Genomic DNA, 16,471 nt, shown 5'->3' on the forward strand with positions numbered 1-16,471 from the left:
ACATAATCAGTTACCAGTTTTTACTAGTCTGAGGTACTTGAGGTCTTAACCTTGCTTGGATGACTCCAGAGTACTTCATATTAAAAATATTATTTTCGAAATATTTTACAATCTATTTTAAAAGCTAATATTTTTATGAGGGAGGCCATGATTAGCACACTTTTATTGGTAAGCAGATACAGAAAGTTTAAATAAAAGAACTTGCCTTGTATATCTTTTTTTCCTATAAAATTTCCAGATCACAGTGCCAATAATAATACAAAACCCAGCAGTTTTAAAGTCATATTTAATGTTGGTTAACTCCCACTTAGCATCCTATTTAGAATGTAATATCCTAACATTGTTACAGGAAAAAAAACCCTGTTTTTCTAATATAAATTAAACACATTGTCATAGATAGTTCTTTAAAAGTAGCCTTAAAAGACAAAAACACAAAACATCTTGCAAACATACAATTCCCTAGCAAAATTTTTAAGTACATAATTCTCATGTAAGGCACTTTCATTCTTTTTCAAATAAAATTTTCATAAAAAGCTTCCATTTTTTTTGTAATCAAATCTTCAGGAATTATACAGTAATAATGTTAGTTCAAGTAAAACTTTATTAAATACCCAATTTTGGCATAATTTCCTTAAATATCTTTACCTTTGAAGAGAATGAAGGATGGGCATCAAGTTTTATGTAGGCTAATCTTAAATGAAGGTATTCTTAGCCTGTTTTAGAGAATTGATAATGTTTTATCTTGTTGCTCTTGTTCAAGAATCTTGAAATCTTCCAAAGGAAGACTGCTTAAGGCAGTTGGTAAAATGTGTTCTGATGTACCCTTAGGTAATATGTTATTTGCTTCCAGATTCTTCACCAAGCACGTGGCTTTGATCCATCTCCGTGTTGCTCTGCGTTCTTTTTGTAAGCAAGTTTTCATTTTCTTTCTTAAGCTTGCTATTTCTTTTTCCAGTTTTATTATCCTCTTTTTGGCCTCCATAGGATTCCTAAAAGCATAACTGTGTTCAAGTAGTACTTGCTGACTACTAATGTTTGATTTTAAATTAGATGGTCCTGTTGGAGTACAAGTGTTGTTTTTCTTCAAAAGATTCCTTGACTTGAGTTTCTAAGCCAAATAAAATCAAAGGGTTGAACATAAACGATGGAATATCACAAATAAGTGAATTTTATCCTGTTTTGTATACACGTAATTAAACCTCTCTTTTAAAAACTGATTTTAAAAGTTTGATAGGCAACATCAACAGCCCATCTCGTATAATCATGGATTCAAGTTTCTCAACTTGTTGAATTAACCCCATTTACTTATTTCTTTTTGTGTTTTCTCTTCAGACAGATGTGAATATTATTAGAAAATAGACAATGGACTTCCAAGTTATTTCAAGTTATTGAGTATGATTCTATGGAGACTCTAAAAGTCTTTTGCAATTTTCTCACTAAGGCCAATGTAATGTATTTAAACATTTGTTTTATCTGTGATAGTGATTTAAACTCTTTTTTAGGTACATCCTATTCTTTCAATTTGGTAATATTTTAAATTATTTCCAAGTATCAAGCTCCTGAATAGATTTACTTATTAATTGTTCAGTTACATCTTCCATTCAAGGATTTAAAATCTGGCTAGGAACTTTTTACCCAAACCCAAGGACCCTGAGGACCTTTTTTCCCTTTATGTCTTTCATTTGATTGTTCATCAAGTCCCATTATTTCTACCTCCTAAATATCTCTATCATGAATCTTTCCCTCTCCATCACTCTTAATGCTACTGTCCACATCAGGCCCATACATCACATCTGGCTTGAGGATATTAGAAACTTCTTTATTGATGCCTGCCTTATTCTGATCTTAATTCATATTCTGCCACCAGAATAATTTTTCTAACAGATTTGATGTTTCTGTAACTGGCTAAATTCCTCTTTGCCTAATTACATAAAGAAAAAACAAGGCAAACTTACTATTTAGGATCTCACTCCTGCCATTCATCGTCTTGATTTATACTCACAATACTAAACCACTTCCAGTTCCGAGGGTATGTCATAACCTCATAACTTTGTGTTTTTTATTGACTGAACAAACATTAAAACATATAGGGATTCATTTGTGGACAAATAAATTTTCCTCTCTGATCAGATTTTGCCTAGCTATATAAAACGTTGTTCTAATACATTCATCATGTGCCTTAATTCTCTTTCCTTTTACATATCACTTGCTAACATTTGATTATTTTCTACTTACCCTCAACCCATTGGCTTTTGTTCTCATCATGTTATCGTAATTGTTCTGTGCAAGGTCAAGAACCCTCTCTTAAGTTCCAAACTCCAAGCTCAAGCCAGCTTAAATGCCTGAGCTCTATGAATCTTTGTTATGCTTTCCTCTGAACTTATATTCTTTAGTGTAACTCTTGTATTCTTTGGGTGTGCTATTCTTAAAGTTCTTTGTACACATTTTAAATGTTACCTTAAAATCAGAGCAGAATGATGCTGGAGGTTTCATTACTCATGATTTCTCAGTTTTATCATTGGTTCAATTATTGATAATAACTGGAAATAATGTAAAATCCCAATATAGTAAAAACAGTTTGGAATGGGGAAAAAATATTGGAGTTAGGGAGACCTGGTCTCTAGCCTGCACCTTTACTGCAAAAGAGGAAGTTTTGCAACTTTCCTGAGGCAGATCATTATATATGAATTTCCATGTATTCTGAATGGTCCCACTTTATAAGCAAAAAAGAGTGGGTACTAAAAATGGTAAAAATGGGTAAAAGAAAAGTAATGTTACCTACCATAGACTTTAAATGGTTACAAAAATCAAAAATGGTTGGAACAGCATCCATTTTAAGTCGTCGAGTTTGTCCTGTTAAGTCAAAACAGGAGGCTTCAAAGTGCTTTGAACAAAGAAAAGTGTGTTTTCCTGGCACAAAATTTTTGCGCCTAAGTAGGCGAACCCATTCTTTTCTTCTTTTAGGATCCAAAGGAAACCTTTAAAAAAAAAAAAAGGGCAACTCAAATTCCAACTATTACACTTCTGGTTGCACCTAAATGGTTAAAAGAAATTTTAAAAGGTGCTGATTTAAAGTGTCTTCCATTTACATAAAACATTTTAATATCCAGACACTGAAACAGAAACCAATTCATGCTAATTTTTATAAGTTGGCAAAAAAATTACTCAAAAACTGACTTGAGTGGTTTTATATTGATTTTTCAGGATTTTTTTTTTAAATTTTTTTTTTCAACGTTTATTTATTTTTGGGACAGAGAGAGACAGAGCATGAACAGGGGAGGGGCAGAGAGAGGGAGACATAGTATCGGAAACAGGCTCCAGGCTCTGAGCCATCAGCCCAGAGCCTGACGCGGGGCTCGAACTCACGGACCGCGAGATCGTGACCTGGCTGAAGCCGGACGCTTAACCGACTGCGCCACCCAGGCGCCCCAAGATTTTTCAGGATTTTTAAGAGACCTTTCTTCCTCCCCCCCCCCCCCCACAGTCCTTAACATGGGCAGTAAAAATACAAGACTATATTGATTTAGATCGAGGTTATATAGAACCATTTTAAGCAGGAGTAATTCACAATGCTGTGATGTGCTGCTGATGCACACGGTCAAGACAAAATATCTGCAGATTAAATTTTATCAAGGAAAGCCTAGACAGATTCTGGTATTCCTTCCTCTGTGTTTGTTCATTGTGACACTTAACACATTGTTTAGGAATTTTTCCATTTTAATAAATTTCCAGTGAACTAAAAGTAGGTTATAAGTTTCTTGAGAACAGGGATCATTATATCATCTATTTATCTTTGACACTTAGCACAGAGCCTTGCAAACACTAGGGGCCCAATAAATATTTGCTTAATTGTTATGAAACAGAATACATAAGTTAAAATTTACTATATTACTTCCACGTAGTTAAACTACACACATATATTTTTAAGCTTATTTATTAATTTGGGGGGAGGGGCAGAGGGAGAAAGAGAATTCCAAGTAGGCTCTGTGCTGTCAGTGCAGAGCCCTATGCAGGGCTCAAACTCACAAAACTGTGAGATCATGACCTGAGCTGAAATCAGGAGTTGGACGCTTAACTGACTAAGCTACCCAGGTGCCCCTAACTACACATATTAAAAAAAAAAAAAAAAAAAGAACTCTTAAGCTCTGTAGTAGAAAGCATAATTATTCCAAAAAGTAAAATGCTGCTGTCAACCCCAGCAGGAATGTTTTCCCTTTCATATTTATTTTAAATATAAAATATACTGATATGTACCAGTGTATACCTGGTAGGAAGAGAAAATTGTAGGGGACTGCCCCAAAATTCTAGTGGCCATTGTACTGACTGACTTGAAAACATAAGAATCAACATTCACATAAGTTTGAATTGAGCTCTTCTTTAGTTTGATTAATCCTTTAAGTATTAATAATGAACTGACTAGTGTTTAAAAAGAACCATTAAAATCACGTTAAAAGATCACATGTTAGGGGCGCCTGGGTGGCTCAGTCGGTTAAGCGTCCGACTTCAGCTCAGGTCACCATTTCACAGTCTGTGAGTTTGAGCCCCGTGTTGGGCTCTGTGCTGACAGCTCATAGCCTGGAGCCTGCTTCAGATTCTGTGTCTCCCTCTCTCTCTGCCCCTTCCCCGCTCATGCTCTGTCTCTCTCTGTCTCAAAAATAAATAAAAACATTAAAAAAAAAAAATCACATGTTAGAAGCTCCCAAGTGAAGCTTGATTAGGTAACAATAGCTTTTGCTAGATTAGATATTTAGGTTTGCTCAAATTGCCAGCACTAAGGGGCACAGAAGAAAACTCCGATTTACTGTAAGTACCCTTCCATCTCCTATCCCCCCACCCAGAAATACCCTAATCTGAAGATAACATTTGTATGTCACTCTACAGTTCGCTTTCATGTATGTAAGTTTTTTCTATTTCATTAGAAACCTCTGATGGAGAATTTATCTACTGTGTTCCAATATTCAGTGGTTTGGAAATGTTTCCTGGGGCCTAAGCTAAAAGTCAAGCTTTAGTTTACAAGCACATTTCTTGTTTGGGCCTCAATAAAGATACAGAACAAATTAAGTACTGTCATTGTATTATCATTGCTTTAAGACTCTTCAGATATATGAAGACTATCTTTCAAAATTATTTTTCAACCTTTTAATTTCTTTAGCTCTTTGTAGAAAGCTTTTTTTTTTTTTTTTTTTTAAATAGGCTCCACACTCAATGTGGGGCTTGAACTCAAGACCCTGAGATCAAGTGTCGCATGCTCTACCAACTGAGCCAGCCAGATACCCTTTGCTCTTTTTAAAACTAGCTCCCTAATTATGAAACCAAAGCATAATTGAACCTTAACGAGTCAATTTTCCTTCCGTAAGATTCAATTTAGGAATCCCATCTTCCTAAGGAAATTGTTCATGGAATGAATAAGGTGTTCCTGTATCATACAAAATATCATTGTATTCTAATTGTTTACTTTTCTATTTCCACTCCTAGATCATAAGTTTCTCCTGGTTAGGAGCTGTTTTTCACTACTTTATCCTGTTAAGCAAGCACTCAATGAACTTTCTCAATGAACCAATGAATGAGCAAACTAATGGGATTAGTTTTTATGTATATAGTAATGGGGAGGGTACATAATCAAATGACTTGATGCAATAAGAGTGGCTGAGAGTATAGTCTCTGGAGTCAAATCAAGGTGCCAATCCTGGTGCTTCAATGTAATAGCTGGGTGACTTTAGGCAAGTTATTTAACCTTTTTAGGTCTCAGTTTTATCATCTATAATTGGAGTAATAATGGTACTTAGTACATTTCTAGGGAATAAATTAGATAATATGAGTAAGTGCTTAGCCCAGTGCATTGTATACATTAAATACTAAATAGGGGCTATTTATGAATACAAAAATAATTACAGGTGTCATGTGTCATAAAAGGGTAAAAGCTAATCTAGTCAGGACACTTTGAGTTAGGAATTAACCAGGGAATTTAGGGTGGGAATGGTGAAGAATTTTAGCTTGGGGACAGCGAAGAGTGTTATGACATGAAATGATGTTGGAGGGCTTTCTGAAAGGTTAAAGAGTAATTTTGAACTCTATCCAAAATGGCACTGGTAAGCCTTTTAAAGGCCTAATTTATTATTTTTTTATTTTTATTTTTTAAAGGCCTACTTTAGAGAGCTGATTATTAACATGTCTTAACTAGCTGTTGAACACAGTCATTAAAAATTAGGTATATTTGCAATTAAATTAAGAACAAAGGTAATAAATACTGAAACCCATCATTTCTTAATTACTGTATCTATATTCTTGAAGTTATTTATGTCTGTTATATCTGTGTGGTATAATTGCTATAGAACAGTGTGGTACTGCACATTTATTCCCAACTCTATGATCAGTCATATCATATTGGTAACTTGAAACTAGTCATGGTAGGAGTATTTATATCATGGAAATTGGGCAAATACTATCAATCAGGGCTATCCTCTTTCCCTGGAGGTCCTGTTGTTAAACCTTTAGCAACACAGCCACGATTATAGAGAGAGGTTAGGAGTGTATGAATAGAAGCAGTGAACCAGTTAAAAGGCTGTTGTAATAATCCAATCAAGAGGGAATGGTGAGAAGTCAAGGGAGGATGACCTACCACCTTCTGGGTGGATAGTGTTTTCATTTACTGAGAAAGGGGTTAAGGGAAGTGGTGTAGGTTTGGGGGAAGAGCAAGCTCATTAGTACAGTTTTGATATGTTGAACCCAAGGAACTGAAGAAAGACCAGGCAAATACTGAGACACTTGTCCTATGGGGTCTGGAACTCATTAGAAAGATTGGACTGGAGATATTGATTTGGGAGGCATCATGGATTAAGTGTTAACTGAGACCACAGAACAGTTGAAATCATTTTGAGAATAGTGGTAAGACCTAGGTCAGGGTGCAGAGAAAGGGGCTGGCAGAGAAAACAGATCAAAGACAAAAATCACAAAATTAGTGTCAAATAATTCAAAAGTAGAGAGTATTTCATGGAAGAAATGATCACATGCCATAAAAAAGAAACACAAAAATGACAACTCAGCAAGAGAAGTTCAGAAGATTATTGGGGAGACTTAGACTGCAGTGGGCTAAGAGATAAAAATGGAGACAGTAAGTTGAGGCAACATAAGTTGTACATGGGGATAAAGATGTCTACCAACATCCTAGAAGTTAGTCAGACATTGTATTTGTGAAATAGGAATGTAATTTATTATAATATTAAGATCTAAATTTCTGAGGTTACACATGAAAATGCTAATTTCATAGGAAGAAAAATGGTCAAGTATGCATGTTACTGTATCACTGTGTATCTCTTAAACATTCAATATTATTGGTGCCTTGCTTGACTCCTCTTTCCCTCATCTTCCACATCAAATTACCAAACACGGTAGTTTCTACTAAAAAATTAAAAAAATTTTTTTTGATGTTATTTTTTTAATGTTTATTCATTTTTGAGAGACAGAGCATAAGCAGGGGTGGGGCAGAGAGAGGGGGACACAGAATCTGAAGCAGGCTCCAGGCTCTGAGCTGTCAGCACAGAGCCCGATACAGGGCACGAACCCACAAACTGTGAGATAATGACCTGAGTCGAAGTCAGACGCTTAACCGAGTGAGCCACCCAGGCACCCCTAACTCGAATATTTCTTAAATCTGTCCACTTCTTTCCATCTCTGTCAGTACCACTCTAGTCTAGGCTACTGGTGGACTCTCTCTTGTTTTACTGCAAGTTTCTGTTTTTTTCTCTATAACTCTCACCTCTTCTAATTTACTGCTGGTTGTGCCAGCAATGAAGTATATTGCTTAGCTCAGTTGACATTATAGCAGAATTTCTCTGTGAAAGAAATAGTAGGTAAATTAACATTGTGTAATAAGCTCCTTTCTCATCAAATTCATCTCTTGATGATGCTTGACCAGCACTTTATTTTTTTTTTTTATTTTTTATTTTTTTAAAAAAAATTTTTTTTTCAACGTTTATTTATTTTTGGAACAGAGAGAGACAGAGCATGAACGGGGGAGGGGCAGAGAGAGAGGGAGACACAGAATCTGAAACAGGCTCCAGGCTCTGAGCCATCAGCCCAGAGCCTGACGCGGGGCTCGAACTCCCGGACCGCGAGATCGTGACCTGGCTGAAGTCGGACGCCTAACCGACTGCGCCACCCAGGCGCCCCATTTGACCAGCACTTTAAGTGTCAAATAATTCTCCACACTGCAGCCAGATGGCTATTTAATATGCAAATCTAATCATGTCTTTCTTTTAAAAACCTTCACGTCTTCTCAAACACTTACTGGGTAAATGAGAAATCTGTGACGTAGCACACAGGACTAAATCTCTGACATATTTTGGTACTATCTGAAATTTCACATCCTCTGAGAAGTGTTCTTTGACTTACTAAGGCTTAGTTAGGTATCCCCGAGTATCTCTACTGTGGCACTGACCCATAATTATGTCTTTCTTTCTCACTACAGGCTAAATTCAAGGTGTAAGAATTTTCTAGATCCCTAGCACTATGTCAGGCAAATGAGAACTCTGTACACATTTGATGAATGAATGAATGAATGAATGAATGAAATGCTACGTTTTCATCAAATAGCTGAAAACCAGAAACATCACAAGGACTTTTTAAAGCAGCAGTTTTTAATAAGAGGGGCATTTAGTCATAATTAGGTAGGGAAAGGGTCAAGGATATAGTTTTCCACATTCTAAGATCGTATTAAGTTGTGAGATATATAAAATCAGAACTATTTGCACTTAACTTTCTTTTAATGCTTCTTCAGGCACATGGCAGGCACTTGCATATTACAAAGGTAAACATTTACAGAGTACCTATTATATCTCATGCAGTGTCCAAAACGTTTTCAAGAGTTCTGATGTGACAGAACTAAATAATTTTGATCGCTCTTCCAGCAATCGGAGGAAAAGCAAAACGTAAGTTCTTTTTATTACTGTTCCGTTAAGAATAGAAAGCTTATCTTTTGCACTTTCATTAACATCGCTTAATTCTTTAGCTATCAATGATGACTCAACTCCTCCGCAGTTAACTGTTATGGGACCGAAATCGAAATGCTTCCCATGCCAATTCAGCTCGTGACAATTTCCTAACTTTGATGAAAGCACACAGCAGGCTTTTAAGGTGACTGCGGACTTGAACAGGAAGGTTTCGCTTCCTTTTAAGGCATCATTCATGTCAAGGCCCAGTCTAATACATGAAAGAATAGAAAATTAAGATATTCTCCTCTCACTTTCTCTCTAAGGGGTAGCCACCACACAGAACTTGGATTTCTTGTACAAAGTGAGTAAACCTTCCCTGAAGTGACAGAAAAATTGGGCATATTTGAGAAACACACAAAGGGCGGACAGAAATGATGCTCCCCTGCTACCAGCTAGGTAGTGAAGTCTTCAGAATTAGTAGAATCCTCTTGTTCCTTCCACACAAGCGACACCCAATCTAGGAGCTCCCGTTTCCGGCACCCCCACTCCCTGCCCAGGTTACCTGTGGAAGCTGATGTTAATGTGCTTGTTGTAGGTAGTGGCACAGCCCGCCGCGGCGCAATTGGTCGGCATTTCCCTTTCCCCCTCATTCGGCGCTGTCTTAAGCCTGTTCTGAGGCGCTGGCTGCTACGCTTCCTTCGCGCAAAGGCTAGGCAAGCGAGGCAGGGGAAGGGCCCACCGACAGGAGTCGTGGGAACGGGGTGGGAAAGACGGGTTGTGTGTATTTGGGGGGGTGGTGGTGTCAACCTTCTGTCTCTTTATTAATATGGCGGACTTCAGCCAGCAGAGCAGACAGTCCTGGACCTCCGATCTCCTTCGTCTACCTTCACCAACATGGCGGACAAAAGCCACCCCCTCCCGGCCCCCAAAAGGCCGTGGGACTACTGCGTCTCTTTGGCAGCCGACCTCAGAGCAGTTAGAAAGGTGTCTCTTGCCCTCCCCCCATCACTATGAAACTCTTGCGGCCAAGATTAAGAACAGGCCCGCCCACCCCGCCACGCACCCAGATATCCCAATCCCGAGCCCGCGGTGGGTGTGAGGTATGGGTTGGAAGGACAAACCCGAAGGGAGAGAGAAGAAAGACTACAAGTCCCACTGAGAATCGCGTTGTCCGGCTTATTACCGCGTGAACTGGAAGCCTTGTTTCCTGCGTGCCGCAGGAAGCGACGTCACGGGCGAGCCACTTCCAGAGCCCCTTTCTCGCGAGGCGGAAGAGCCCCGAGCGCGGAGGAGCAAGGGGGCGCTAGGGAAGGGAACTGAATTGCGACGGTCCGGCGAGAAAGAGCTGGGGTGCGGGGAAGTTGGGGAGCAAAGCCCGCTAGGTGTCCGAGTAGGGTAAGGCCGCACCGACCGGGTCCGTTAGAAAAAAAGGGAACCGAGGAGGAAGGCAATTGTCGGGCGGATCCCCGGACGGAGGGCTAAGGTTGTGTGGAAGGCGCTGCTCCCGGGATGGCGACCGCAGATATTCCGGCCCCGGCCTCCAGTGGCCTCTCGCCCAAGGAAGAAGGGGAGCTAGAAGATGGGGAAATCAGCGACGACGATAACAACAGCCAGATACGGAGCCGGAGCAGCAGCAGCAGCAGTGGCGGCGGGCTGTTACCGTATCCACGGCGAAGGCCTCCTCACCCGGCCCGGGGCGGTGGATCTGGCGGAGGCGGTGGCTCCTCCTCGTCGTCGTCCTCTTCTCAGCAGCAGTTGAGGAATTTCTCACGCTCGCGGCACGCGTCGGAGCGGGGCCACCTCAGGGGACACAGCAGCTACCGACCCAAAGAGCCGTTCCGGTCTCACCCGCCCTCCGTGCGGATGCCTTCGAGCTCGCTGTCCGAAAGCAGCCCCCGACCGTCCTTTTGGGAACGGAGCCACATCGCCTTGGACCGTTTCCGCTTTCGAGGCAGGCCGTACCGGGGTGGAAGTCGCTGGAGTCGGGGGCGAGGAGGGGGTGAGCGAGGAGGCAAGTCGGGGGGCAGACCTCCTCTGGGAGGAGGAGCAGGATCCGGATTCAGCAGCAGTCAGGGCTGGCGAGAGCCCTCTCCACCTCGGAAGAGTTGTATCCTTAACGTGGCGGTCCGCCCTGGGTGTGTCACTTAACAAAGTTCCCTTTAGCGTCATTATTAGGTCTATGAGATGAGTAACTTTTCTGAACCATCAGAACCGCTTATTTGTCAGTGTCAATATACTAAAAGTAAGTTTCTCTTTGGTGATCCCCATGTGTCACACTATAGAGTCTTGTTTCTTAAGATTGGTTTACTGGGTGTATTATTGCTTTGTAATGTAAACGTGTATGGGTTGGCACCAAGTTAGTGAAATACAAGAAAGTCTAAAATCACATTTGTAATAGTACATCAGAAGCCTAGGTTTCATTAGCATTTGTTTGTATGTGAGGTTGATTTAGATTGTTAGAGGGGAAAAAAAAGAGTCAGTTTGGGGAATAGTGTTGATTATACCATATTGAACTTTGGCATTGAAAATTGTAAAGTTCTATTCTGCGTAATTCTACAGTTTTTATTTGTGATTCTGCTTTACCACTCTTGATTGATTCTTACACATTGCTGCCTTTTAAAGTGGGGGACAGGGAAAAGACCCGTAGCTTTACCAAGTCTGTTAATTCAGAGGTTTCAAATTCGTAAACTTTTAGTAAAACTTTACCGCCTTCTCTATGTTCACTTTTTGGACATTTTGTAACTCAGTGCTGACAAATGTAGGTTAGAGGAAGATAAACAGCATTTTAATTTTAATATATTGGAAGCCATGGAGTAAATGGGAGGGTGGAGATTATGGGGAGGTTGAGAAGGGAAATAGCAAAATACCTGGTTTTTGTCATCTCTAAGCCCATAATCTTTAACAGTTTAAATTTCCTTAAGGTTTATACTGGAGAATTAGTCATCTGAAGGTTTGCTAGTTTATGAGTTTGTAGAACTAGGTCTTATTTCATGATAACTGCATTAAAATAGTTTACTAAGTATAGTTATTACTGGTTGTAATTTCTATAGTGTAATGATTTTATAACATTAATTATATTTGGAACTTACGCGCAATGACATTTGTTTGGAAGACACGCAACATTATTTTTATAGAATATTTAGGACCAGATAGTTTTCTCCAGATTTTAGGATATAAAGGGGACAAGAAATGTAAGTTTAGGTAAGAAGTAGCAACTTCTGATGCTAGTGCCCAGAAAAAACTTAATTTTGCCACCAGAAGTTGGGTTAGGAGCATCCCAGGCTCATTTCAAAGAAAATCATGTAGATATTTAACTTTTAAAAAGAGGATGTTCTTTCAAAAAAAAAAATAAAAAAAGAAGAAGAAGAAGAAAAGAACTCTGCCTAAGATATTTTTTTAATGAAAGATTTGTTGTCGATTCTGAATCTAAAAAACAGGATGTTTAAGTACATATACGTATATTTTTTTAAGAATACAAGAGAGGAAGTTTGGAATTTGTGTTGGAGAGACAAACGTGAGTAAATAATTATAGTTTAATGTAAAGCAGTTCGTATTAAGGTATGTAAAAAGTACTGTGGGAGCAGAGTTTTTTCTTCATCTAATTGTATTAGAGAAGGTGGTGAGGAAGGGGGTTTGCCCAGCTCCTGCCTTTGCTTTTTTTTGTCCATTCATTCAATGCCAATTTGGCCTCTGTCACATGTACCTTTATTCATTGCTAAGCTTATGTTTTTATTAGTAAACAGGCATATGATGTGAAAAAGCACAAGAATATATCCAATCTGATTTCTGTAGTAACTTACCAGAAATGAGCTGTCTTGCTGTTTTTCTTTTCACAGATGCTGCTCTTAAGAAAAGGATGCTTATTTTGATCCTCTGCTCATTGTTTTCCTCATGAAGTATCATTAATCCACCCTAGGGTTGATAGTCTTTGTAAGAATTTGTGAAGGAAAACATAGTTTCCAACTACTTTTATATGATGTGAGCAAACAAAATTTGTCATACAAATATTTATTAATTCAAATTTCTAATACCAAGATTTTACTTAGGTTTATTCCTATATTTCACTGTGCAATTATAATAATGACATTTTAATTTTGCAGATATTACATTAAGAAAGAATAAAGGTTATGGGAAACCTGGCTGGCTCAGTCATTAGAGCATGTGACTCTTGATGTTGGCGTCATAGGTTTGAGCCCCATGTTGGGGGTAGAATTTACAAAAAAAAAAAAAAAAGAAGAAGGGTTATACTGTGGTTCATTTGTGTAATTAATGTGGAAGTAAAGTAACATGAGTACAAGTTTTTTGCTTTTTTTGTTTTGTTTTGTTTTTTAACTCTTTTTCTGTAATGATTAAGGTATGCTGATTGCAGCTTTAAAAAGGTAGAATGAACCAGATTCTGTTGTGGCACTTATTTTCATTCTCATTCATTTAAAATTTTTCTTAGTGATAGACAGATGCTCAGTCAGTCTTAGCATGTTTCCTTTGGATGACTACTGTTTTACACTTTCTAATCTGATGAGAGCTAACATAATTAGGCCAGTGTCTCTCATCAGTAAAAGTCATTTCATTTTCACCTGCAGTTGTAAAGGTTGAATAGCAGTTCTTTTTTTAAACCAGATCTGAGGTAGAAATTGCATTTTAACTAGCTTAAAATTAAATCTTTTAAATGTTGGTTTCATCCTAGTTGTCATATATTAGAAATAGATTTCATTTAGCCTTGATGGAGATTACTTACAGTTGTAACTGAATTACTTTTCCTCATTTTTCTTTTATTTTTTTTGTCAGTGTATTGAATCTTTTTCCTCTACAAATCTTTCCAAGGTCTTCAGTTTTATTTTTTTTAATCACTGTGGTTGTGCCTTTAGATGGCTCTACTGAAAAGTGAGATGTAAATGCAGCTAATTAGTGAATTCATGTACAAAGAGTAATGTGGGTTAGGGGGGCAAATAATGCTCTAGCTTCACATAGGAGGTGACATTTCAATTTTGAATTGGGGTCAGTTTGAAGAACCGAAAAATCTAAATACAAAGCTGTGCATGATTGTGATTAACGGGGAAATTGTAAGATTGGAAAGGAAGTACAGGTCAAATCATGAGGCATTATATGCCATTGTAAGGATTTTGGACTCTGTTCTTAATGAGATTTAAACAAGGGGAGAGATCTGATCAGATTTGTGTTCTAGAAAGATTATTAGTGCAACAGAGTGGGAGGTGGCTTGTGGGAGATAAAACCCCAAATATCTATCATGAGGCAAGACTTCTCCCTTGTATTGTGTAAATGTATGGAAGTGCGTTAGAATGCTCAAAAGGAAAAGTGAAAGAGGCTTAAATAGAGCTTACTGAAGAGCACCATTATTGCGGAGTTAGAAAGGAGTCATGAAGACTTAAAGGAAAAAAGAAGGTAGGGAAACAGGAGGAAAGTGGGGTTAGGGAAGCCAAGAGAGAAGTGGTTTGCAGTGTCCAAAGCTGCAGAGAGGTCAGGTGAAATAAAGTTTGAAAACACGGTGGATAAACAAACTCAGCCAGCAGAATCTAGATTTTGTTTGAAGAGTAAGATAATGAGAAACTAGTATTCTTTCAAGAAACTTGGCTCTGCAGAGGTTAGATCAGAGGTCCAAAGATTTACTAAAACAGTTTTGCTGTAGAACTGTTAAGATGTTGAGATGTAAGTGGTAATGCTGGTTTAGTTTCTAAAATTATTGGTGAAAAAACAATACTTGGTGGTGATTCCCATTCTTCTATTCATTATTAGGGAAATTGAACAATATCTGGAGGCTGATTGTCCTGTAAATTGTTAAACAGAGGAACCATCTTTAGGGAACTGTAATGTTATATCCTAGCCAGTTTAAATGATCTATAAAGGACATATTGTATTAAAATCACATAAAGTACTTATCTTTAAATCTTGTTAATTTCTAGGCAGAAGTGAGGGATAGCAATTTTCACCTATGTTAATTATTTTGAATAAGAATAGTATTGGAATTTTGTAGCCATTTCCAAGGAAAAAGTTATGTTCTATGTATCACTTGTTAGAGAAGAAGAAAAAATTTGGTAGTTATCCTTATCTTCAGGGACAAATTAGTTTACAAAATACATTTTGAATGCTATTGAAAGATTTTATTATTTTTTTTATAGTATAACTGCCTTCATTGTCTTAGTTGTGCATATGTTGGATATTAGTATATTTGAGGAGCTCTAAGATTGTTATGTACTAGGTATTTAAGAAAATGCTATTTATAAACTAGTTTTAGCTATTAGCTGTCAATGTTCTTTTTTTATCTCTTTTTTGAAAATTTGAGACTTGAGAAGAAACTGAAAGAAGAAATGTTTCCTTCTGATTTATGAAAGGTAAATTATCCACACCTGTGACAAACCAGTTTCTCCTCCTCTTTCAGAAAGGAATTTTTAACATCCAGCATATTATGGCTTTTTCTGATAACCTCAGAAGGAAGGCTGCTGTAGACCTCTAAGTGGTTGGAATACCTGTAGTTACTGTGGGTAACAACTGACCTTAGTGATTTTGTAAGTGGATTATTTTATGTGGTTACTTATTCAGTTTGAAATATGGGCGCATAATGAAAGTGGGCATTAGCACATATGTTGAATGGACTTTAGTAATTTGAAACTACCAATTCATCTTTTTTAAAAAACAGATAAAAAAGGGAGGTAATTAATTTATAACTTAATGTGTTTTTGTTAAATTTACTGGAAAATTTTTGGAAACTGGTTTCCTTAATATGCTGTTCAGCCAAAAGTTTTGGAAGATCTCCATCAAGAAAACAGAATTATTCATCTAAAAGTGAAAACTGTGGGGAAGAAACTTTTGAAGACTTACTTTTGAAGTATAAGCAAATACAGTTGGAACTAGAGTGCATCAATAAGGATGAAAAACTAGCTTTGAGTAGCAAAGAAGAGAATGTGCAGGAAGATCCTAAAACATTGAACTTTGAGGACCAAACAAGCACTGATAATGTCAGTATTACAAAGGACCCAAGTAAAGAAGTAGCTCCTGAGGAGAAAACGCAGGTCAAAACTTTTCAGGCATTTGAATTAAAACCACTCAGGCAAAAATTGACTTTACCAGGGGATAAGAACCGGTTGAAAAAAGTTAAAGATGGAACAAAACAGCTTTCCCTGAAATCTGACACTACTGAACCTAGTCAAGGTAATGGAATAAAAAATTTCAATTACTACTAAGATTCTTTCTTTATGGGGTAACTAGTCATTTTGATACTGTGTTTCATTGAAATTGTTTTGATACCTCATCTGTGAATTCTTCTTGCACTTTCTAGATAGACAGTCATTATTCAATAATGATAGGTTTAGATTCATTCTGATCTTTCTTTTTTGGCCTTACATGCTGGTCAAGACTTCTAATATATTTTTTAAAATAAGCAATAATGTGAACACCTTTGTTCCCTACCTTAAAGGAATGCTTTGGATATTTACTTTTCACATGATGTTAGGTTTTTTAGAGATATCCTTTATTGAGTAAAAAGTTTTTTCCCCCTATTATTTGACATTTTCAGCATGAATGGATGT

General features: G+C 37.7%; 2 protein-coding genes across 3 annotated transcripts in view; one reads left to right on the forward strand and one right to left on the reverse strand.

The window, feature by feature from the left end:
* Positions 1 to 268: 268 nt before the first annotated feature.
* On the reverse strand, positions 269 to 10,186 carry THAP2 (THAP domain containing 2). The gene is made up of 3 exons (XM_040491420.1): positions 9,493 to 10,186; positions 2,783 to 2,978; positions 269 to 1,108 (listed from the first exon to the last, which is right to left on the reverse strand). Exons 1-3 carry the CDS (start codon positions 9,561 to 9,563, stop codon positions 719 to 721), a joined length of 657 nt encoding a protein of 218 aa, XP_040347354.1. The 5' UTR covers positions 9,564 to 10,186; the 3' UTR covers positions 269 to 718.
* Positions 10,187 to 10,223: 37 nt separating this feature from the next.
* Positions 10,224 to 16,471, forward strand: part of ZFC3H1 (zinc finger C3H1-type containing) — a 53,711-nt gene continuing 47,463 nt past the window's right edge. For both annotated transcript variants that reach the window (XM_040491418.1, XM_040491419.1), the window contains exons 1-2: positions 10,224 to 11,037; positions 15,678 to 16,094. In XM_040491418.1, coding sequence (XP_040347352.1) covers positions 10,440 to 11,037; positions 15,678 to 16,094 — 1,015 coding nt within the window. In that variant the 5' untranslated portion in view covers positions 10,224 to 10,439. The remainder of the gene's footprint in view (positions 11,038 to 15,677; positions 16,095 to 16,471) is intronic.

This window comes from Herpailurus yagouaroundi, unplaced genomic scaffold (assembly GCF_014898765.1).
Source record: "Herpailurus yagouaroundi ecotype Mexico unplaced genomic scaffold, PumYag 182, whole genome shotgun sequence".
Classification (NCBI taxonomy): Eukaryota; Metazoa; Chordata; class Mammalia; order Carnivora; family Felidae; genus Herpailurus; species Herpailurus yagouaroundi.